We start from the raw sequence: 25,242 nt of genomic DNA, 5'->3' as shown, positions 1-25,242 counted from the left end.
CTTTACTTCTCTGCGTTTTGACCCGTTCCTGGACCCATTAGCCTATTTGCTCAGGAGTTTCAGGGATGATACATTTTACGTTCCCGAGTCTGATGATGCCACTTCCTGGGGTTGATAGCATGTTGCCTTCCTGTCTCTCGTGCTTGGAAAATAGATATCAAAACAGAGCAAATGTGGGGACTCCCAGCCTGGCTAGGACCCTCTGGAAACTGCAGAAGGAAATACATGTTTATCAGACACATACTATGTGCCCAGCCCTGTGCTAGAAACAACACACCCCAACCTTTTGGGGGTGCATTACCCCCTGCCCCCAACCTTTTGGGGGTGGAACAGACTTGTATCCAAATAATTATATGGTGTGGCGAGGGCACAATAGGACACGGCTCAAGGTAATAAGAGCACAGTAGATGTTGGTCACAAATATGTCCTGGGCGGGCACAGTTGAGCGCTTGGCATGAATCATGTGTAATTCTCATGTTGGCCCACGATGTGGGTGGTCGGGGCTACTGTTATTCTCACTTGACCGCCGAGAACCGCTGGGGCTGGGCAAAGGTTAGTGTGTGCCTTAAAGCAGTTTCCCGACCTTTGCACTCTTGACTTTTCAGGGGTTATTATTCTTTGTTGGGGGTGGGGGGTTGTCCTGTACACCGTGGGGTGTTTAGAGGCCTCCCTGGCCTCTACCCACCAGATGCCAGGAGCATCCCCACTGCCCAACTCGTCACAACAAAATAACGTCTCTGGACATTGTTGGTTCCCCTGGGGGCAAAGTCACCTCCGGTTGAGAACCATTGCCCCAAATGTGCCAGTGCAGAAGAAGGAGAGCCTGAATTTCCACCGGGGCAGTTGGGATGGACTCCTGAGAGCTTGTGGCCCTGCCCATGTTGCTTGGCAGGTAGAGAAGCCCACAGAGGGGGGGACCTTGCACGGGGGAGGAGGAAGGGAATGGAGAACGGATGGTCTCAGGAGGCTGCAAAGGATGAACAGATGAAGAGACGTTCACCAGAAAACTGAGGCGGAAATGGGCATTTTAGGTTCTTGAATGTTCCCCATCAGAACCAGTGACGACTGGGTTTTCCAGAGAAGCTCAAAATGTGCCTGATATTTTGAATTTCTGTATCTATGAAGATTCAACTGACTGAAGCCGCGGGCCCCAACCTGATGATTCAAGCTTGCAGTAAGGAAGCATCGTTCATTCCATGTAGGAACAAGAGAAAAATGCTAATCTCTGTTCTGTCTTCTAAAACAAGGCAGTTTTGGAAATTCCAAGTCTCTTGGGGGGGAAAAAAGAAGTCCATTCACCGTTGCTAGCATTTCGTGATTGTCGCTGGCTGTCAAAGGTTCCGCACATTTGGGAGGGGGGCTCTGTCGTCAGCTGATAATACCAGAGAGGTGGCTTTTTAATTATTTGTCCTAATGGCAATAGTTTTTGACAAGTGGGTTATATTCCTTCTGCCTCGGTGGTGAGAAGCTGGGGGCCGGTATTGGTCTGCAGAGAGTCTGAACCCCTTTTTGGATTTTACATAAAAAGTCCTGATTCTGTTCTGGCACTTAACACTTTAATGACTAGTTTAGGTCTCAAGTGAGCCTTTGGGGCAATAACTCATTTTCTTACAAAGAAGATGTGTTTTCTGTTATAGAATCAGACTGCAGGCTTCTAAGACTCTTTTCCCTCAAGGCATCTTTGGCAACTCGAGGCACAGGAGCAGGGAGCCTGTTGGCAGGGGTGGCTGGTTGTCCTTGTCGCCCTCCCCTGCCCCCCAGCCTCCCTGGGCATTTCACCAGCAACAACCTCAAACCTGTCACCTGGGTTCTCTCTGGACGTCGGGAAAGGCGAGCCTCTGAGGGAGGGGTGACCAGCTGCTCTCCGGCTGGGGCGGCAGGGGCTGGTACTTCTTCGGAAGAATGCCAGGTGGCCTGAGGGAAGAGACACAGTGAGAATGTGATCAGGTTTGTTGCACAGGTGGCTCTCCAGACAGCCCTGCCCTCCGTGTCCCCAGCTTTGGCCCAGAGGTCAGTTGTGGGGTGCCCCGAACCATTTTGGGGAGCCTCGGTTGTCAGAAAACTGTAGTCATTCTCCTAATGAGCCTAGAGCTCCCTCCCTGCTGTGTGCTCGTCCGTCTGGTTCTGTTTCCCAAAGGGTGGGATGGAACCTTCTGCAGGGTGTCATAGGTTTCTCAATACGCCGAGTTCTAGGGAGGCTGGAAGACGTGAGCTCTGGAAACTCCCCAAAGAAACAGGAACATGTCTGAAGGTCAGTGAACGGCTCACTCACTCACTTATAAAGCGTACCGGGCGCTGTTGGCAGAGGCTGGAGATACAGACAGCAGAGACCCAGTCCTTGGCTCAAGTCACGTCCTGCTAGTGTGGCAGAGAGAGAAGCCACGAGAGGTGACCAACAAGGGGTGGTACGCTCTGTGTCCTCCTGGGGCCCACGGGGGACAGCAGAGCGGCCGACTCACCCAGAGTCTGAGAAGTCGAGGCTGTTGTTCTCGCCTTCATGGGTATGTGTAATAAAATGATAGTTGTATTTCTGTATATACGATATAGAAAACTGCACGTACATGCCCAAATATGTACCACACCTTGTAAGTTCCGGGAACGCATTTCCTAGTGTAAGTACCATCTGGGGGATTTCTGTGCTGAAAGGAGGGGAGAAGCGGGAGAGCGTAGAGCAGTGGGTTCACCAAGAACTGATGTGTGCCTGGATACGGAACAGAGGGCTGGGAGTGAGCGGACGGTTAAATGGATGTGTGAAGGCTCATTCAGACCAGCTCATATTCATTTTTCCAAGCCAACTTGTTTGTGGTGCTTTTCTTTTCTTTTCTCTTTTCTTTTCTTTTCTTTTTTTAAAGTCTAGAGCTTTTCAAATTCTGGAACTAATCACTTAAGTGTCTAGCAAAATAAAATTTCTATGTCAAGTGTCTTACCGAGGAGGTGGGAAAGGAGTCTGCAAAGGAAAGAGAATCAGAAATTAAATTTATTGTTCGTTGAGCAGAACTAATGGTTAACGATTCGGGGGGTTTACAAACAGAAGTTAAAAATCCCAACCAAACTTCTGGGTTATATTTTTCAAGTGATAGCTAAGCCTTTACATTGTCCACCTTCCTATGCTTCTAAAATACAGAGTGGGTGGGGCGCCTGGGTGGCGCAGTCGGTTGAGCCTCCGACTTCAGCCAGGTCACGATCTCGCGGTCCGTGAGTTCGAGCCCCGCGTCAGGCTCTGGGCTGATGGCTCAGAGCCTGGAGCCTGTTTCCGATTCTGTGTCTCCCTCTCTCTCTGCCCCTCCCCCGTTCATGCTGTGTCTCTCTCTGTCCCAAAAATAAATAAACGTTGAAAAAAAAATTAAAAAAATAAAAATAAAAAAAAATAAAATACAGAGTGGGTGACAAACATGTTTTAACGATGTCGCTTACCTTGCTTTCCTTTGCGGGTCTGTCTCCTAAAACAGAAGAGGAAGAGCAGTGAGTTTATGGAAATGCCGTCAAGCTTGTTTTATGTATGTTTAAGTGGAAATCATTCCCGTTGGAATCGTCACTCCTCATCAGGGAGTCAAAGCCGCACTGAGATACCACCTCACGCCCGGTCAGAGTGACTCAAATGAACAAATCAGGAGACTATAGATGCTGGAGAGAATGTGGAGAAACAGGAACCCTCTTGAACTGTTTGTGGGAATGCAAACTGGTGCAGCCACTGTGGAAAACAGTGTGGAGGTTCCTCAAAAAATTAAAAGTAGATCTACCGTATGACCCAGCGATAGCACTGCTAGGAATTTACCCAAGGGATACAGGAGTGCTGATGCATAGGGGCACTTGTACCCCAATGTTTATAGCAGCACTTTCAACAATAGCCAAATTATGGAAAGAGCCTAAATGTCCATCAGGTGATGAATGGATAAAGAAATTGTGGTTTATATACACAATGGAATACTGCTTGGCAATGAGAAAGAATGAAATCTGGCCTTTTGTAGCAACGTGGATGCAACTGGAGGGTATTATGCTAAGTGAAATAAGTCAGGCAGAGAAAGACAGATACCATATGTTTCCACTCATATGTGGATCTTGAGAAACTTAATAGAAGACCATGCGGGAGGGGGAGGGGGAAAAATAGTTACAAACAGAGAGGGCGGGAGCCAAACCATAAGAGACTCTTAAGGACTGAGAACAAACTGAGGGTTGATGGAGGGTGGGGGAGAGGGGAAAGGGGGGTGATGGGCAGGGAGGAGGGCACCTGTTGGGATGAGCACTGGGTGTCGTATGGAAACCAATTTGACAATAAATTATATTTAATATAAAAAATTAAAAAAAAACTTCCCTAAATTAAAAATAAAAAAATATATAAGCATCGTAAAAAAAATAAATAAACGAATAATCTCGATGATAATGTCAATTCAGGTCTGTTGAGGTCTTATTAGGTACCAGCACCAGGCTAAATATCTTAGTGATCTCATTCAATCCCTGCCTTTGTTCTAGAAGTGAAAAGACAGGGCCTGGGAAGTTACCCTTCAGTCATCCTGTAAATGGTAAAGAGTTTATTGTATGTGGCATGACTCACAAGATCCCCTCTTAACCACGAATTCTTTTTTTCTTTTTTGAGAGAAAGAGAGAGAGAGAGAGAGGGAGGCAGAGAGAGAGAGGGAGAGAGAATCCCAAGCAGGCTACCAGAGCAGAGCATGAGGCAGGGCTGGCACTCACAAACCTTGAGATCATGACCTGAGCAGAAATCAAGAGTTGGATGCTTAACTGACTGAGCCACCCCGTGCCCCTTAACCACTAATTCTTGATTAGAATTAACATTCATAGGGGCGCTTGGGTGGTTCAGTCGGTTAAGCGTCCGACTTCGGCTCAGGTCGTGATCTCACCGTTCATGGGTTCAAGCCCCACATGGGGCTCTGTGTGGATAGCTCAGAACCTGGAACCTGCTTCGGATTCTGTGTCTCCCCCTCTCTCTCTGCCCTTCCCCTGCTAGAGCGCTCTCTCTCAACAATAAACATTAAAAAAAAAGAATTAACATTCTTATATAACTATATAGTTATTTTATTATTTCAAATGCCTGCCTAACACCTTCATTGGACATTTCTGAGCAGAGGAAAATAGCATCATAGAATCTTCCAGATGGCAGGGTTTCCTCAGGCTCCAAAATCCAACTTTTACTGTAGACAAAAGTAAGGACAGTTGCTCAAGACCACCCCCAACCTAGGAAAGCCTGAATGAAGCCTGGGAACGCTTTTCCAGACTTCCAGGTAGTTTTAGTTCCACAATGAAGTTCAAGTCCAAGAGAATCACTGAGATGCTGCTACCTCGAGCTCAGCGTAGAACCAGGCACTGGGGCTAAGAAGACAGCACAGCCCTTCCCTTGAAGGTGCTTATGCTTGTCCGGCTCACAGACCAAATTCTAGGCTCTGGGGATATAACGAGGAGGGTGAGACCCTGTCCCTGTCACCATAGAGTTTATACTTAAGAGGGTAGATGTGGATTGAAAACACTATTGGGGTGCCTGGTGGCCCAGTTGGTTAAAGGACTCTTTTTTTTTTTTAAGTTTATTTATTTTTGGTGGGGGAGGGGGAAAGAAAAAGGGAGAGAGAGAATCCCAAGCAGGCTCCACATTGTCAGCAGGAGGGTGATGCGGGGCTCGATCTCACAAACTGTGAGATCATGACCTGAGCCACGATCGAGAGTTTGATGCTTAGCCTACAGAGCCACCCAGGTGCCCCAAGCGACCAACTCTCGATTTTGGCTGAGGTCGTGATCTCATGGTTCTTGAGATCGAGCCCCGTGTCGGGTTCCAGGCTGACAGCATGGAACCTGCTTGGGATTTTCTCTCTCCTTCTCTCTCTTTCCCTCCCCCTACTCGCGCTCTTTCTCTGTCTCTCAAAATAAATACATAAACTTAAAAAGAAAACAGTATTGAAAATGGGATGAGAATCTCAGAGAGGTCATGGTATTAAAGGGAAACATGGGAGACTTAAGTCTGGCATGTCAAAAAAGCCTCCTTGAGAAAGCAACGTTTACTGATCTGTAAAAATGGGGGTGACGTCAGAGATGTTGTTTATATGGCAGTGGGAGGAACTGACCGGAAAGTGTGGCTCCTGTCATAGGTGACTTCAACCTCGGTGGATTACTGTTCTCACTGAGCTTTGTTTCCTTGTGTGTGAGACAGTGAAGCCGGACTGGATGAGTGCTTTTAACCAGGCTCGGAAGGGCACCCTCAGCTCCTCCTGGGGAGTTCGGAGGGCTGGGGGACTGGTTTCTGGCTCCTCCTCCCATGTCCCACGTCACAGGGGGCTCCATTTTGATCTCCTTCCAGATTTCTTTTGGGGAAAGGTCCAGCTGGCCCAGAAGAACACAACACAACACAACACATGCTTGTCTGGATGATGTCATAGGGCTCCTGCAGGTCTAAAAGAATTACTCAATTGGGCCTAATTATTAGTCTTCGTATCTTATTTTTGTGTTGGGAAAATACTTTTTAAAGAGATAGACTAGATTTCTCTGCACAAATTCAAACACGATGGCAAACAGGAATCATCGATGTTCTTGGCATCATGAAAACAAAATAGGATCCAGGACAGATTTCAACAACAGCAGCAATCTGGTTAATGTTCGATCTTTGGCTATTTCTTTTTTTTTTTTTTTAATTTTTTTTTAATGTTTATTTATTTTTGAGACAGAGAGAGACAGAGCATGAATGGGGGAGGGGCAGAGAGAGAGGGAGACACAGAATCGGAAGCAGGCTCCAGGCTCTGAGCTGTCGGCACAGAGCCCAACGCAGGGCTCGAACTCACGGACCGTGAGATCGTGACCCGGGCTGAAGTCAGACGCTTAACCGACTGAGCCACCCAGGAGCCCCTGATCTTTGGCTATTTCAATGATGTTTCTCAAAAGCCTGGACCACATGATGCCCTCTTAAGGCGCCAAGTCAAAAAACGTAAGAGTGGGGCACCTGGGTGGCTCAGTCGGTTTAAGCGGCCGCCTTCAGCTCAGGTCATGATCTCACGTCCGTGAGTTCGAGCCCCGCGTCGGGCTCTGTGCCGACAGCTCAGAGCCTGGAGCCTGTTTCGGATTCTGTGTCTCCCTCTCTCTGACCCTCTCCCGTTCATGCTCTGTCTCTCTCTGTCTCAAAAATAAATAAACGTTAAAATTTTTTTTTTTTTTTAAAAACGTAAGATTAACTTCCCCTTGCTTTATGGCGCATTGGCTTTGCTTTTGGAGCTCGCTGGTGGACCATCTCACTGTTCTTATTGCCTTTGCCTATAAGCTGGTTGTTGGCTTCCTAAGAGGCCTTTCTTCACAGCCATCACTATATCTTTGGGGGATCAATTCAATTTACTGGAAAAAAAATTCACTAAAGAGACAGAGTATCTGGGATTCAGTAGAAACTGTCCATTTATCGTTTCAGAGGTATCTATCCCATTTGCTTCAGTGTCCATGGGCTTCGTAAAGGACATCTATCCTCCTCTTACTCATTGCTTGTTATTGAGCACATACTATTTGTCCAGCATGGATTCATTTTTGATATATTTATTGATGCAGGTGTTGGGGAATATAATGCCAGAATAAAGGTTGTTACTCCCATGTAACTTACACTTCAGTGGCAGAAGATAGAAAACAAATAAGCAAAAGTACATGATGACAATGACAGGTGATGACAAAGTGCTTCAAAGAAACGTGACAGAGTGAGGGGGGAAAGCAGGGGCATGGAGACAGCAGGAGCATGAAGGGCTCCCCATGTGTCACACAAAAGAGATAGGGTATGGGGTGAGCTTTTTAAAAACAGATCCCAGAAAGCCTCTCTGGTTAGGTGATGAGGAAACAGAGGCCCGAGGAAAGTAAGGAAGCACATCACATGACTATGCGGGCAAGAGTTTCCCGACATAGGAAACAGCAAGTGCAAAGGCCCTGTGGTGAGATGAACACAAGAGGGAGGTAGAGTGTGAGTGGTGACTGCAGAGGTGGGGGAGTGCCCAGATCACCTGCCATCATGTAGGCTGTGGTAAGAGCTTTGTCTTAAACACAGCACCCCTTTTGTATGCACTGTTCATGTGTCCTATGTCTTCTTATCATATCACATTTTCTCCGGCATCCCTTAGTTCCCCCCCACCCCCGTCACTTCAAAACTTTTGTATAAGGTATCAATGGTAACAGCGGCGGAGATCTCGACCATATCAAATACGCCTGTTAGTAATCGTCTACACAGTCAAGCTTCACTTGTTCGTTGCTTAGATAACTGGATCCCTGTAAACCAGAGGGTGAGAGTGAATTTCAGGGATTCTACAAGCAAGACACCTGCATCATATCAGCAAAGTGCTACCTCACACGGTGATGCGGCTTTCCTGATAATTCATAAAATCCAACCAGCTTCGTTTGGGGGGGCGGGGAGGGTTATTTAATAAAGTGATAACAACTCAAGCATTTGGGATAAGGGAAGAAGGTGAGATGTGGGAGCTGGGTTTCTGGAGTTTGAATATTGATCCTGCTGCTTACTCTGGGCAGCATCGCGGCAGGTGCTCGATAAATATTTATGCAATGGACCGAGGAGCGGCTGCGCCTCCTCATCTGGAAAAGCGAGAGATGGCTCCTCCCACTTCCCTGGGATTCGTGTGTGGAATGAATGGGGTAATGCGCTTCAAGCACGTGGCTTTTAATGCAAACCCAGTTACAAGCATTATTGTGCGATGGAAAATTAGAGGGGAAAGAGCAGTTGGGTCTCCTTATGAAGTACACAGATCTTCTCCAATGCTAGGAAATATTCTCCAATGCCAGGAAAAGCTGCCTGTCTCCCAAGAAGACTCGGTTGTTCTCTCCAAGGTCCTTCCCTTCTTGAAATTCAATACAGTGGGTTTCGCTGGGAGGAGGCTGCCGTGCTCGCCATCTGGTGGCCATATGGGTAACTAGCAGCATCTGCCCAGAGAGTGTCCTCATTTGCTCTTAGGTCTGCAACGAGATAGATTTCACTTCCGCTGCAAAACTTACTGTTGCTTGGGAAGTGACGTGGTGAGGGGAGCACAGCACGGCTGTGGAATCTGATGGACCGGCTTTGACTGCTACCTCCGTCATCTATTAGGGAGCAATCGTGGAGAAACGGTCAACGTTGCAGGGTTCTGTGAAATCAGAGCGAAGCATCCTGGGGAAGAATCACAAGACCTGCCTGGGGTGCCTTGGAGCAGTTGTACCAGCTCACAGGGCTCGTTGCTACTTTTTCGGGAATTTTGCAATGCAGTTGTTACACACCGCCATTATTACAAAATGAATTCTTTAAGGTACGCTTCAGTTGTATCAGAGGCTGCCAAACTGTCTTCCAAGTGGCCATGCCATTTTGCCTGTTCACCAGCAATATTTGAGAGCTCGTTTGGTTCCACATCCCCGTCAGCATTTGGTGTTGTCCGTGTTCTGGGTTCGGGCCACGCTTACCGTAGAGTGCATAGTGGGCATCCTTGCTGTTTGCATTTGTATTTCCCCCGACGAGGTCTGATGTGCAACATCTTTCCATATGCTTCTTGGCCGTCTGTGTATCTTCTTTGGTGATGTGATGTTGAGGTCTGTGGCCCATTTTTTTTTTTTTAATCGGACTGTTGGTTTTCTTCTTGTTGGGTTTCCCGAGCTCTTTGTGTATTTTGGACAACAGCCCCTTACCAGGTGGGTCTTTTGCAGATATCTTCTCTCAGTCTGTGACTCCTCTCCTTCTTCTCTGGATACTGTCTTTCCTAGAGCAGAAGTTTGTAATTTTCAAGATGTCCGCTCATCAGTGATTTCTTTCATGCGTCACGCCTTTGGTGTTGTACCTAAAAAGGCATCACTATACAGGTTTCCTCCTGTGTTATCTTCTAGGAGAGGTTTATGGTTTTGATTTTTCTGTTTACTTATTTTTGAGAGGGAGAGAGAGAGTGAGCACAGGAGTGGGGGAGGTGCAGAGAGCAAGAGGGAGATGGACGATCCGAAACAGGCTCCAGGCTGACAGCAGGGAGCCTGAAACGGGGCTCGAACTCATGGACCTTGAGATCCTGGCCTGAGCTGAAGTTGGACGCTCAACCGACTGAGCCACCCAGGCACCCCTATAGTTTTGATTTTTAATTTAGGTCTCTGATCCTTTTTTGAGTTAATTTTTGTAAAGGGTTTAAGGTCTGTGTCTAGATGATGGTGATGCTGGTGATTTTGCCCGAGGATGTCCAGGTGTTCCAGCACCATTTGTTGGAAAGACAATCTTTGCTTCATCAGATTGTCAGAGATGAGCTGCCTTGTCAGAGATGAGCTGACGATATGTGGGCCAGTTTCTGGGCTCTCCATTCTGTTCCATTGATCCATTTGTCTATTCTTTCACTAATGCTGCACTGTCCTGATTCCTGGAGCCTTATAGTACGTCCAGAAGTAGGATAGTGTCAGCCCTCCAAGAATTTTTCTCATACATTTTTTTTTTTTTATCAGAGATCTGGTTGTTAGACATTTACCACTGCTCGTGGCACTGCTATTAATTAGCTGAGTGACTTAATACAAATTGTTTGGCCTCTCTGGGCTTTGGTATCGTTATCTGTGACTTAAACTTGGCGGCGGGGGGGGGGGGGGGACAAAGATATGTAGGATCCAAGAATGTGTTTCTTTAAATTTTCTTTTTAATGTTTATTTTTTATTTTTGAGAGAGAGAGAGAGAGAGACAGAGCGTAAGCAGGGGAGGGGCAGAGAGAAGGAGACACAGAATCCAAAGCAGGCTCCAGGCTCTGAGCTGTCAGCACAGAGCCTGATGCGGGGATCAAACCCACGAACTGTGAGATCATGACTTGAGCTGAAGTCGGACTCCCAACCGACTGAGCCACCCAGGTGTCCCCCAAGAATGTATTTCTTTTTTAAAAAAAAAATTTTTTTTAATGTTTATTTATTTTTGAGACCGAGAGACACAGAACATGAACGGGGGAGAGTCAGAGAGAGAGGGAGACACAGAATCTGAAACAAGCTCCAGGCTCTGAGCTGTCAGCACAGAGCCTGATGTGGGGCTCGAACTCCCGGACCACGAGATCGTGACCTGAGCCGAGGTCAGATGCTTAACCGACTGAGCCACCCAGGGGCCCCCCCAAGAATGTGTTTCTTGACGGAAGGGACAATGACACAACAGCGTGGCAACATACGGTATCTTTGAAATCATTCAGGTTGGGATCTAATCCCTCCTTTGCCACTTACTGAGTGACCTTGGGCAAATTATTCAAATGCTGTGGGCCTCGGGTTCCGTGTCTGTAGAACGCAGCTCATGAAGCAGAGTTCCTTGGATGTGGTCAGAATTACCCCTTAATAATAAAAGTAACCATTCTTTTATTATTAGATAAAATAATGCTTGTTTTTCACTTAGCTGCCATTCGACTTGTGTCAAATAGATACCATTTATCCCCTTTCTCTATGAAATATGATCATGAAGATCAACGCTTCGGAAATAGACCAGGAGTGTAACATTCTGTCATTAGAGAAATAGGCTCTGGGCAAAACTGGATGAAACCTGGCCTCAGTCACAGTACTTATTATGTCTAGGAGTCTTATGATACATGAGCGTGAACCATTAGGATTGCAAGTCCTGGTGATTAATTATGGAAGAGCCTGAAGAAGCAACTTGTGATCCAAGTGGCTAATGCATATTTGACAAGGCCTGTTTGAGACACCTCTCCAAGTTCGCTGAAAACGTTCAGAAATTAGTTCTAATAGCAAATTGCTGACACCATTCTCTGGGCTGGGCAGGGAAACATTAAGGTTGGCAAAACTGCCGATACGAGAGGGATGTAACTTCTTTAACAACTGCTCAAATGAGACCAGAAAGGACAATTTTTAAGAGCATGTACATCAACAGGCCCTTGAACGTGGGTTTTGACAACTGCATGTTGGGGTTGGTGGTAGATGTGGGATAGAAGCATCTTGCCAAAACAGGCCTGGAGAGAGGTCTTCTCTGCTGACCTGGGGGTCTCAGGGAACGGAGGGAGGGACATCAGACAGGGCATGTGGGAGATTAAGTCTTCAGGGGATGAGACGGGCAGCGGGGGTGGGTGAGTTTATGTGTATTAACAACACCCATAGATTCACAAAATGCTAGAGACCATTGTGTTCTGCTAATTCTACCGATGGGATATTGAGGCCCAGGGAGGGACTGTCATTTGCTGAGATTTAGAAACAGAGAGAGGGGCACCTGGGTGGCTCAGTCGGTTGGGCGTCTGACTTCGGCTCAGGTCATGATCTTGAGGTTCGTGGGTTTGAGCCCCGCGTCGGGTCTGTGCTGACAGCTCAGAGCCTGGAGCCTGCTTCCGATTCTGTGTCTCCCTCTCTCTCTGTCCCTCCCCTCCCCCCCCACTCATGCTTTGTCTCTCTCAAAAATAAATAAACATTAAAAAAAAAATTTAGAAGCAGAGAGAGAGATGGGGCCAGAAGCAAGCAAGCCAGGACTCTTGACTCGCCTCTCCATAAGCCCCCACCTGGTGGGAGCGTTGCAACTGAGGGTCACAGGCTCCTTTCCGTGCTGACAGCTCTGTGGTCCAGTGACACCTGGCAATGCTGATTTAATGCCCTATAAAAATGGGCTAAAGTTTAGACTTAACTTAATAAATATTGACTATACATCCACTATGTGCCCAGCACGGTGCTATGTGTGTGATTTAATAAACTTTGATCTCTGTGATTGAGGAGACTAGCCTGTTTTTGTATTCATCTACGATATTTATTTTGTAGGCTAAACACGAGCCTGGATGCAACATGAAGTGGTTTTAGCTTAGGGTCAGGAAGACACCCGGGGAGAAAGGTGGAGTCGGAGGGAGCCCAGAACCTTGCAAATCTGTTCGGTGCAGTAGCCCTTTGTGGAGGGTCCACCGCGGGTCAATGCCTGTGCTCTAGATTTTTCCCTGGTTCTCACCTTTCAAACAGACAGATGTCTTATGATGTAGCTGGCATTTCCTCTGTTTTATAGAAATGGGGAAGAACGTGGAGAGGTTAAGTTCCTTGGGGTTTTCTTATTTGGAAAACGATTAGGATGTGAATCCAGGGCTCTGTGTCCCCAGGACCCACATTTAGGCAACCACGTTTCAGCTACTTCTGAGCATCAAAAATCATGTTTAATTTGCCCTGAGGTCTCTGTCTCCCTCCTCACTCCAGTGTCCCTTGCTCCCTGGAGACAGGATTTTTCCCCCCGGGGCAGAATTAAGTATGCACTCTGTTGAGTTCCCGGAAGACTTAGTGTTGGCTGCGCCAGACTGTTGGGCTCCTCATGGTCTGAGGTCTTATGCTCTTCAGTGCCCTGGAACAAGTAATTTTAAACAAAGTGACCTTCTACTGTGGCAGTTTACACACAGTGTTGTGATGCCCTTGTTTTCAATTCCTTTATTTGTGGCTACCTTATATTTCTCTCTCAGAAAACTGTATTTGTTAAAACAAACACTTATCAGCTGCCCTTCCTTTCCTCCGAACCTTATTATTTTCTGTGTGTGATGGGGAGATAAAACACTTTCCTGTAGTCTCATTACTGAGGGATTTTTATAAGATTTATAACATTTGTAACAAATTTATAATATCAACCGTGAACTGAGCATCGAATCAATCAATGCTTCCGTTGCTTTTGATCCATGGGTTGTGTCTGAAATAAATTTAAATCTAAAACGATAGGAGAATAATCTTAAATTTATTTCTGATCCTCTCTCTGGCCTACGGCTTGTTATTTTTGTTAAAAATACGATCTACAGGACGCCAAATTCCATCATTTTGGCCATGGTTTGTGTTGCCGTGTTCTGCCACTAGGGGGCAGTATCGCCCATCAATTCGTGTCCAGCACTAAACCTTGCCTAGTTTGGATGAGTGGGATAAAACCCAACAGGAGGGGGTGTTTGCAGAATGGGGTTTGGATACTAGCAAATACAGCAAAATCCTGAAAACATTGCCATAGTTGACAAAACCCTGGGTTCTGGTCTGGACTCTGACCTCTCTGACCTTGACCAAGCCACCTCTCTTGCTAGACTTCCTTGTCTAAAATTAGGGTGTTGAGGATTGCTTGAGTGGCTCAGTCGGTTGAGGGTCCAACTTGTGACCTGTGAGTTCCAGCCCCGCGTCGGGCTCTGTGCTGACAGCTGGGAGCCTGGAGCCTGCTTCGGATTCCGTGTCTCCCTCTCTCTCTCCCCCTCCCCTGCTCACACTCTGTCTCTCTCTCAAAAATAAATAAACATTAAAAATTTTTTTTTGAAAAATAAAAAAAAATGAGGGAGTTGAACCAGATTAACTCTAAACTCATCTCTGATTCTAATTTCGTTGGCCTCTAAATTCCTCTAAAAGCAAACGAGAAGAAAGGTCTTCTGATGGCATTATGTGGAATTCCATTTTGCTTCTTTGCGACCAAGCTCGTGTTTATGGATATACAAGTGCAGTCACCTGTGAATAATTCTCTTTCTTTTCTTGGATAGCTTATTGTATTTCGTTTCAAATTCATTCTTGCATATGGTATGCTTGACACCTCAAAGAAAATTGGTTTACAGTCTGTGCTTGGCTCACATCTGAGGCAAAGAGAAATTCACTTTAATGTCCTTTATTCTCAGCATTAAGAAGCTAAACCACACTGTATTCGAACATTATAGCCATCCTACTCAGAAAAGAAGATGTTTTCTCCTGGATTCGTGGTGAGTGCTAATGCTTCATCAGAAACAAGCTATCCTACTATATACTATAAAAGACTTGCCCCCAAATAAACTTTTACCCATTTTTAGGAATGAAAAAAAAAAATCCAAGCTTCAGGGAAGATAAGGTCTTGAAATCTGACAGTTTCCAGATAATGTTAGAATACGATTGCAAGAAAAATGACATGAGATGTACATTAACATAAATCTATAACTGCTCAACTTGATGAAAAATATCACCATAAAATTCTGTCATTGCTGAACCACCTGATATGTTTTTTCTGTGACATTTTGTGAGAATGAATAAATTATCTGAGAGTGTGTTTGCATCAAAGATACAGAATTTTGTAACAAACACATAAATCATTCAAGCATTCTCCAGCAAGGTGTCTGATCCTAAAACTGGGGGGCATTCACATTAATTTCATCCCTCTGGGCGTTTTTGGGTATGGTTCCGTAGAGCTCGGTGTGGTAGTGGAGAGCCATCCATTAGGGACATGAAGGAAAAGAGGATGTGAAGGGAATAACTCTACCTGGAGAAGTTTTCCACGGAATCTCCCCCCTTGTCCCTATACGCCTCAAGTCTGGGAGCTCTGCTTTCCCTGACATCCTGTATGCAGTCTACGCGGGGGTCTCCTTTCCAAAACTTGTCCTATTTTTGCAGCCACGGTCCCCGTAAGTCAGCCTACTTTCCCTATAAAATTGTCAGCACTGACATAACTCTGAAAGTGATGTCCTTTTTGTGTTTTCTTAGAAATTAGTTTGCTTTTCTATTGTGGGCAATTAATATCACATAAAGAAGCATGATCCCCTTTTTTGCTTAGACTCCCAGAAAGCTGAGAGGCAAGCCGGTGGTTTAATTTTAATAGAATGCTGTGATGTGTATCTGAGGATACTGAATTTTATCTTTTTTTTTCAATTTTTGAGAGAGACAGAGAGAGAGACAGAGAGAGAGAGTGCTTGAGGGGGGAGGCGCAGAGAGAGAGAGAAGGGGACAGAGGATCTGAAGCCGGCTCTGTGCTGACGACAGAGAGCCTGATGTGGGGCTCGAACCCACGAACCGGGAGATCATGATCTGAGCCAAAGATGGACGCTCAACCAATTGGGCCACCCAGGTGCTTCCTGGATTTTATCTTTATCTTCGCGTTATAGACTACCTAGCCTTTTCCCTAGGATTTTATTTTTATTAAATTCTTTTTTACTATGTAAGTTTTTGTTAACTACCCCCCAATATCTTTGTGAGCTCAGGCCAAGTACAGATAAATATATGCATGGGTGGTTGCAATAGTGTGATTTAAAAAAAAAAAAAAAAAAAACGTTTGTTTGAGGGGCGCCTGGGTGGCTCAGTCGGTTAAGCGGTCCAACTTCAGCTCAGGTCATGATCTCACGGTTCGTGGGTTCGAGCCCCGCATCGGGCTCTGTGCTGACAGCTCAGAGCCTGGAGCCTGCTTCCGATTCTGTGTCTCCCTCTCTCTCTGCCCCTCCCCTGCTCACGCTCTGTCTCTCTCTGTCTCTCAAAAATAAATAAATGTTAAAAAAGAAAAAATAAAAACGTTTGTTTGAGAGACAGAAAGAGAGTGCATGCACAAGCTCTGGGGAGGAGCAGAGAGAGAGGGAGAGAGAGCGAATCCCAAGCAGGCTCAAAACCGTCAGGTGGAGTCCAATGCGGGACACCATGTCACAAACTATGAGGTCACGACCTGAGCCAAAATCAACCTGAGCCAAAATCAAGAGTCAGACCCTTAACCAACTGAGCCACCATGCACCCCGCAGTATTATGATATTATCATTAGAAATATGTATTTGGTCCTTGTCCCCAGGATTCTGGCACAGAGCGCATAAATCCGTTGGAATTTCCTAAGTTCTGAGAACTCTAGTAACGTTTCTTTCCTTTTGTTAAGGAGGTGACTCTTGGACTGCCCCCGAAGATGGTTCCAGAGGGCAGCCCACCATGTGACTTGAGGGCTGGAACTTTCAGTACCTCCCACACCCACCACAGGAAGCGGGGAGGAGATTGAGTCTGAGTTCACTCACCAATGCCTAGTGATTGGTCAATCATGCCAATGTCATGAAGCCCCCATAAAAAACCGAAAAGGATGGGGTTCAGAGAACTTTGGGTTGGAGGTAAACCCATGGCAGCACCACATGCCCTCCCACATGTCGTATCCTGTGCAAGTCTTTTATCTGGCTGTCACTGACTCATGTCCCTTTATTACAGACTGTAATCTACTGAGTAAAATGTTGCTCTGAGTTCCATGAGCCTCTCTAGCAAATTAATGCAACTTAAGAAGGCGGGGGGGGGTCATCGGAACCTCCAGTCTATTGCTGGTCTGTGAGGAGCATAGGTGACAACCTGGGCTTGTGACTGGCATCTGAAGTCGGGGTGGTCTCACAGGCCTGAACCCCTAACTTGTGGAATCTGATGCTGCCTCTGGGTGGTGGTGCCTCTTGGATTGAGTCAGAGACCCCGCTGGTGCCTGAGAACTGCTTGGTGGCATGGGGACAAATGCTCCCCACAACCCACTTGTTGCAATGGAGATTCAAAGCGTGTTCATAGGCAAACAGACCTGTTGATGTTTGGAATAATGGCCAAAGAAGGTTCTGCCATCACAGAAGTGAAGTTGGATGTCTCTAGTGAACTGTAACCAAGAAAGGAATTTTGAAGTCCATTTCTTTGCTCTCTCCCCAGGACTCATTTCTCAGTAACGCCTATGAAGGGTCTAGTGCGATGTGGAACGTTTGTATAGCAAATGATTACGGTCTGATCCGGGAGCCCTGTGTGCTCTGGTCCCTTTCTCTGTCAAGAGGTGTGAAAATATTTTGTCCACACAATTCGCCTGCTGTCTCTAGGGACTGAAATACATCAGTTCAAGGAGAAGAGCTCTGAATCAAGTGCTGTGCACGTTGAAGGTCCTGACGTTTTTAAGGACTAAGGAGGCACTGATGTGGAAGCTCCTATGTTGTGGGAGTGTAGGACTGAAAGGGGTCTGTCAGGCTGTGCAGGATGGAGAGGAGAGAAGGACTAGGGAACAGCTATTGTTTTCCGCCTCCGTTAATGCTACTGAATTGGAATGGTCATGAAACTTCTGCCCACTTCACATTTTAAAGAGGAGGGTAGTAAGACCCAGAAAGGTTAGATGACTTACTTAAGGCCACACAGCAAGGGAGTGGCAGAGCCTGTGTTTTTGCTACTTCAGTTGCTCCTTTCCCCACGCTTCCTGTTGTGGGTATTTTCTCTGTGCCCATTCACCCTCTTCCTTCTCTATCCTACCCACTTCACCTCCATCCTTGGGGACCAACCAGCATTGATCACATGTCGGCTGCCCTGCCCTCTCTTTCTGGTTGGGTTCAGCCATTGGGAAGTCCCCACAAGAATTCAGGGAGAGGGAGGTTGGGCATGTGTTCCTTTAAATTCCCTCCCACGAGGCTCAGTTGGGCCGGTGGTGTCCCTCAGCTGATGGTCACTGCTCCTCTCAAGGTGGCTTTCTTCTTCTGTTTTTCTATAACTGTCCTCTCATCCCTCTGGGTCTAGGGATGGTGACAATGCCCCTGCGATTAGCCCCAGTTCCCACATCATCCCTATACCCCACGCACCTCAGTAAATAGTTCCTTTGTAAATAAACTTACTTCAATTATCCTCATTTGGGTGTGCCATCTGTTTCCTGTTGGGACCCTAACTGTTACACCTTCCCATGAAAGAAACTGTGATGTTAATAATATGTTAGAGAATATAGCATTAGACACACAAAAGATGAGTTTGGTACCTCTCAAGTACTGGGAAGTGTAAATCATGGAATTGTCTTCGTTCCCAGTTGGACATTGTGAGAGAAGATAGAGGCATAGGGAAAATGATGAGAGAAGCTATAATGTGTATGATCCAATTAAATTTCTTTGGCTGTCCTCCATGTGTGCTTCCGGCACTGCTGAAATTGATTATTTCCTTTCAGCTTCCTACCTGTATCTTCATCTCCAAATTGAGTTGCTTTGCCTAAAGCTTTAAAATCTGTTTTCATATGAATTAATCAACGTTTTAAAATTAGATTTCTAGCTTGTGATTTTACTGGGGATATGCTTGGAGAAATAACTTAGTTATATATTTAATGCAACCCATATGTTTCAAGGCAATTCCTTCCTGAGACCGCACAACCACGGAATATGAATTTTCACAATCAATTTCTTCATCAATCAGGTATGGCGGTAAAAAGGCGTCAGGTGGGTGAGGGTCTTTCTGAAATTAGTTATTTCATGAAGGATGGTCCGACAGATCACATTGTTGAAGCTAACCTGTGACCGCCAGCAAAACGCAAGAGGAACTTGGGAGCAAAGAAATATGCTTGTGTTTCAAACTTCGTGACTTGACCTTACCTTTAATGTGTTGGCTTCTGGAATCCTTGGAAATTTGCTTGTTCACCTGTAGAAGGCAACATGGCACCATTATCTCTTCAGTTGTGGCTAAGATAACATCTAATGTGTTGCTAGATGTGTAGATTCCCATAGGGTCAAGGCATAAGTTCCTGGATTCACCATTCTTAGAGATCACCATATGTATAGGGTAATACATGTAAATACGTGTAAATATGTGTGCCGCTGTGCCCGTGACCAGTGTAGTGGCCTCAGGTGGTATCTGGCCTAAAAATACTTGGGTTTGAGATCCAATCCTGCCTCTTGTTGCCGTGAAGCTGTGGAAAGGCATTAGCCATATTATGAAAGGGATCAAGCAAGCAGATGTGAGCGTGGCTTTGTGTGGATGTGCGTACTGGGATTTCACCTTCATCATATGCTGGCTGTGAGGATGTGGCAAGTCACTTGACCTTCTGAGCCTCAGTTTCCTCATCTGTGAAATTAAGGTAACAAAAGTACTGATACCTGACGAGGATGGGACGATTACGTGAGACACCCCATGCGATGTGCCCGGAACAGAAGATGGCACTAATAAAAGCTTAATAATTGTTAGCTTTTCAAAGATATTTAAATAGTTGTTAGCTTTCATTATTAAAAATTTTAAAGGCTTTGGTGAACCATTAAGGGCTCTACAACTGCTAGACATGAGGGTGAGGAAGGGAAAAATGAAAATATAATTATGCCCAGTGTTTTGAAAGCCTTGAAGCCCAGGTCAGTAGTGGGGTCTATGATGGTTAATAATATGTGGCAACTTGACAGGGCCACAGGGTGCCCAGATAACTGGTTAAACAGCATTTCCGGGTGTGTCTGTGAAGGTGTTTCCGGATAAGATTACCATTTGAGTCAGCAGACTACGGCAGATCACCCTGCCCAATGTGGGTGCCCATCAGTTAATCAGTTGGGGCCTGTATAGAATAAAAAGGCAGAAGGAAGGATAATTTTGTCTTTGTACCTGACTGTTGAGCTGAGATATTGGTCTTCTGCCCTAGACTGATATTTACATCATTGGTTCTCTTGGTTCTCAGGCCTTGAACTCAGACTAGAACTTACGCCACTGGCTTTTCCGGAGCTCTAGCTTTCAGAAGGCAGATAATGGGACTGAGCCTCCATAATCACTACTTTATGTCTAGTCTTTGTCTATTATCTATCTATCTATCTATCTATCTATCTATGTATATCTATCTATCTATCTCTACCTATCTATCATCTATTATCTATCTATCATCTATCTATATCTATCTCTACCTTTCTATCATCTAGTTATCATCTATCTATCTATCTATCCATCTATCTATCATGTATCTATATCTATTGCTATCTTTCTATCATCTATCATCTATCATCTATCTATATCTGTCTCTATCTTTCTATCATCTATCTATTATCTATCTGTCTATCCATCTATCATCTCTATTATCTATCTCTCTATCAATCATCATCATCATCTGTCTACTATGTCCTATGTTTCTAGAGGAACCTGACTAATACAGGGTCTTAGTATTACTTTCTTTTGGCATCAAGTTGAGGTAGCCAAGGTGGATGGGGTGGGGGAAGGCTCATTGAATCCCCTGTTACTTCTTACCCTCTGATATTCAATGTCTACTTCTCCTCCGTGCAACGCTGAACCACAGTATATGCCTGGAAAGTGTGTGGTCCTTCTGCTGGCCAGTGTAGTAAGAGCTGAGTGTCATTTGGATTTTGCTATTGATATGGCCTCCTTCACTCCATCATCCATAAGCTTCCTATTCCTTCAGGGTCACCCTGTGGCGGCTCAGGTGCTGAGTGGGTTTTTCAGCGTTGCACCCTCAGCTTTCAATCTCCCCTGCATGCCTGCCTTACAGAGGGGGTCTCTCAATACTTTTGCCCACTTGCCATTGCTAGCCAGGTCATGGGTATGGGAGAGGTTCTCTGTTGTCTCTGTCTTAGGTGGCCCTGCGTGCTTCTGGTCTTAGGGATGGGGCTTCCTTAGTATTCCTGCACTTTCTCCCTTTGGTGGCCAAATTAATTTTGTGTCTTTGGACATTTCGATCCACTTTGCATGAGACGGTTTCTTTGCCTTGCATCTCTCCCAGTAGTGAGTGCCCTCTGATGGAATTAGTATAGGATTCCAGGGCCAGGAATATTTTCTGCCCCTCCCTAGGGGCTCCTCCCATTTTCCTATCAGATAAATATGTATTAGTGCCTACTATAAACCTGCATCGATGCTAGATTATGAGGGAAAAAGAGGAATAAAGGTTCTAAAGGACTCATCCATGCACATAGGTCTGAGTTCACAACATATTATAACGTATTATATCACAGGTTTAATTATAACACGGATTTCCTAACTTCAGCACCATTGAGAGTTGGCGCTGGATAATTCCTTGCTGTGGGTAATTCCTATGTAATGTAGGATGCTTAGCAGATCCCTGTTCTTTACCATTAGATGTTAGTAGCATTCCTCCCGTCTGGACAACCTACCTGTCCCTGGACACTGCCTGGTGTTCCCTAGGGGGCAAAATGGTCCCTGATGAGAACCACTGATGACCATGCAATGTGTCAAATACTGCTGTGCGTTGCTTCCTCCAGAAGGCTTCTCAAAAGCCTCTAGCTGGGCTAAGTGTTGTGGATTCTTTGAACCACACTCACCTCGGTCTTAGCATTTGACATTACGTTGGGAATGTTGGAACTGCCAGTTTGGGCCACTGCCTCCCCCATTAGATGGTGAGCACTGGTTCATACAACCCCATTGTAGAACACAGTGCTTGGTACACAGCAAATGCTCAACAAATGGAAGCATGAGCAGCGGCTTAGTGGTTTAAGACAGTTGTAGCTAGGAACTGGCCTCTGTCAGGATTATTGAAGATCCCTTTCACAGATAGTTTAATCTTAACATAAATGTGCAGAACTAGTAAGAATTAATTCTTGAGAATGAGGCTATAATGAAAAATGTAATCTGCTTCTCATAAAAACGTGATTACTCAAGCATTGATTATAGAAGTAAAATTCCCTCCTTATCTGAACTGAGGCCAAGTCCTGACTTAATTTATAAGACAACCCCCCCCCCCCCCCGCCCCGGTCAAGTGTGCTGATCTCCCGTATCCTTTTCCTCACATGCTTTTGGTTGACTCGATATGTGGAGATGATAGTTCCACTTGCGAAGTGATGTAGCTAAAGGAAGAAATCTGTATTGTAACAGAAAGCTACCAAGATATTATGAAGGAATTATGTGGTAATAAGAATGGAACCTCAAATTCTGGCATAGTGGGTTTAAAAACTCCCACGAGAATTATCTTACAAATTTTTTCTTCTCATCAAGGCATACTTACATATAAAGGGGAATGTATCAGTGATTTTTGGGGGGAAAGGGAAGCTTAGCTTTTTATGTGAACATTCTCCATTCTTTCATAACCAGACCAGAATCTGTGTCGTCAGCCCTTGGTCCAGTTGCTCTAAAATTCTTACTGTTCTCTGAATGTGCTTTGTGCCTGAAATGTCTTCCTCCCTGTCAAACAGCCCCTTTGCGGCTGCCCCAGTGGCAGATCTTGCTGATAGCAGCAAATATTCACCTGAGAACTTTGAAGACCAGGCTGAAAAAGGGGTTCCATGTGCACAGAAGTCCAGCCTGGGTCTCTTTGTTTATGAAACGGCTACTCCTATTTCAAGATTCCCTTCAAAAGATTGAGGATCCATTTGTGCATTCATTTTCCTCCATGTAACCAATATCTCTTGGGATCCTCTTACAAAATGGTACTGTGCCAGATGCTGGGGCCAAAATGTTTCCTGTACCTCAAGGAGCTGGTATCTAGTGACTGGCAGCTTCATGCTAGACACTGTGCTCTGTATGGACTATCGTAATAGTGATGAGATTTTATAGCCAAGATAATAAATGCTCCCAGAGGGTAAGTGGCACAAAGAGCTCATAAAAGTTGAAGCTGATAGAATAGGGCTTAGAAGGCTCACCTTGCAAGGGTATTTTAAGGATTAAGTGTCATTTATTCATTCTTGTCTCTGTTCGGGAACACCTTCCTTGACTCCCCTTACCCTGCTTTAATCGTTTTTTTTTTTTTTTTCAAAGCACTATTACTTAACATATTGCCTATTATTTGTTTATTTGTTTATTACCAGTCTCCTCCCACCAGTATGTAAGTTTCATGAGTGCAGGGCTTTGGTTATTTACCAATGCATACCAGAGGTTATCACTGTGTCTGGTCCATGGCAGACACACAACACATATTTCTTGAATGAATTTGTTGAATGAATGATTAAAATTCAGCTTTGTGCCTGTGTAAGGCAGAAGTGTTCAATATTTCATCCCTCTTCTTGCTCTCCCAAAGTCTACTGGATGTGCTCTGGGTAAATGGCATGGCGTGGTAATATTTGTACTTTCCTTTGCTTATCAATATTAACAGAAGCCCTCAAGTTAAATAGATAGACAGTGTGAACAAATAATGCACAAGGAAGAATACGCCATAAATATTTAAAAGCATGCTCGCATTCACTAATAAACGTGGTACAAATGAAAAAAGAACAGAACACTGAAGTCCCTTTAAAATATGATTAGTAAAGTAATAGCCAGTTTTGGTGGGAGTCCTGTGAGGTGCACATTCTCATATCGGGCTTTTGGGAGGGTCAGTTGAAACCATTTTTCAGGAAAGAAATTTCGTCACGTGTACCAAAGCCTTTAAAATGTTTTCACTCAATGGTTAAGTACAATAATTAAAAATCCCATAATGGGGTATGATATATCTCAAAAGATTATGCTGTTAATACTTGATTATCACATGGGAAATTATTTTATAACCAGAACTTGATAGGAAAAGGAAAAAAGGCAGATATTCTACGCAGGGACTCTCTTGCATGGAATATATCTGCCCAGAGAATACGGACATGAAATGTAGCACGGTGCCATGACTGATTGCCCTGCAACTCCATGGGTGATTCATTCGTATTTTATGCATTTCTGCATTAAGGAAAGAAGCATTAGCAAAAGCATTATTAAAAATGAAATTCTAGGGGCGCCTGGGTGGCTCAGTCGGTTGAGCGACTGACTTCAGCTCAGGTCATGATCTCACGGTTTGTGAGTTCGAGCTCCACGTCTGGCTCTGTGCTGACAGCTTGGAGCCTGGAGCCTGCTTTGGATTCTGTGTCTCCCTCTCTCTCTGCCCCTCCCCCACTCATGTTCTGTCTCTCTCTGTCTCAGAAATAAACATTAAAAAAATTTTAATAAAAAAATAATAAAAATGAAATTCTATATATGTGTGTAGAGCATTTGTATTTACAGGATTTTTTTTCATGGATTTCTTGTTTGTGGTTTCCAAACAGACTTTTGAAGTAAAGCACAGTAGGGATTTTTATTCCTGTTTAATGCACGAGGTCACAAAGGGGCTCAGAGACGTTTGACTTACTTCTTACCGCTCACTTACCAGCAGGCAACATCAGGCCTGCAATCTGGGCAAAATGATATATTATTATTAACAAGATCTGATTTCAAACTCTGCTTCTGGAAAAGGGGACCAGCATCAGGGGACGAGCGATGCCTGTGAAAATTCCTCACCCTGATGCCTCACAGAAAACCTTCCCAGGTGCAAGTTCTCTTCCCTTCTTGGTGCTCATTCCCCAGGACCATGATCTCAGCAGGGGTCTGAGCCGGTTCCCCTGCACCTCATGGAGCCCGCTTTGCTCATCACCTCACAAGATGCCTTGGGAATGAGTGATGGGGACGCTCCTGGCTGCCAGGAATTGCCCTGCCCACATTTGGTTCACACAGTCAAGCCTTTACTCACTTCTTCCAGCCCCATCCGTGTGTGCCAGTGTTGGCCCTCCGTGGGGACGGAGGGCTGGGCGTCCAAGGAAAAGGGAGTGTCCATCATATCCTTGAAATAGCGCGTATCTGTGAAAAGAGAAAAATTCAAAGTCATACCCTAGGTAGACTCAGCACATCGCAATTTACAAAATACGTGTGCATCGACAAATGTGTTGAATGCCTACGACCTAGGCATGAGGAAAGAAGTTCTTCCCCTGGGTAGATTAGGAGACCGAAGCCTGAGGAGGAGGAGGGTGTGGTCCAAAGTCCAGAGTCTGGACTTGAACACCCTTCACTGTCTCAGCCCCTGGAAACTCCTGCTCTCCCTTCGAGCTCTGTGTTGTGTCATGACCTTCGCAAATCTTCCCGGATCCCACCCACCAACACCCCACCCCTCGTTTCTCCTTTCTATATTATACACCTCACCCTTTCATATTTATC

The 25,242-nt window shown here is 45.3% G+C and overlaps 1 protein-coding gene across 1 annotated transcript in view; it reads right to left on the bottom strand.

Annotated features, from left to right (window-relative positions):
• The window catches only part of CLNK (cytokine dependent hematopoietic cell linker), a 166,140-nt gene that overhangs the window by 36,623 nt on the left and 104,275 nt on the right, over positions 1-25,242 (bottom strand). Inside the window, exons 7-11 of the mRNA XM_086705446.1 lie at positions 24,782-24,888; positions 18,981-19,026; positions 3,415-3,440; positions 2,928-2,947; positions 1,804-1,914 (exon numbers count right to left, since the gene is read on the bottom strand). Of these exons, the coding sequence (XP_086561572.1) occupies positions 1,804-1,914; positions 2,928-2,947; positions 3,415-3,440; positions 18,981-19,026; positions 24,782-24,888 (310 nt within the window). The remainder of the gene's footprint in view (positions 1-1,803; positions 1,915-2,927; positions 2,948-3,414; positions 3,441-18,980; positions 19,027-24,781; positions 24,889-25,242) is intronic.

Source organism: Puma concolor, chromosome B1 (genome assembly GCF_028749965.1).
Source record: "Puma concolor isolate L17-30 chromosome B1, mPumCon1.1.hap2, whole genome shotgun sequence".
NCBI classification, from domain to species: domain Eukaryota; kingdom Metazoa; phylum Chordata; class Mammalia; order Carnivora; family Felidae; genus Puma; species Puma concolor.
The sequence above is the reverse complement of the archived record's forward strand: the minus strand, read 5'-3'. Positions and strand labels throughout refer to the sequence as shown.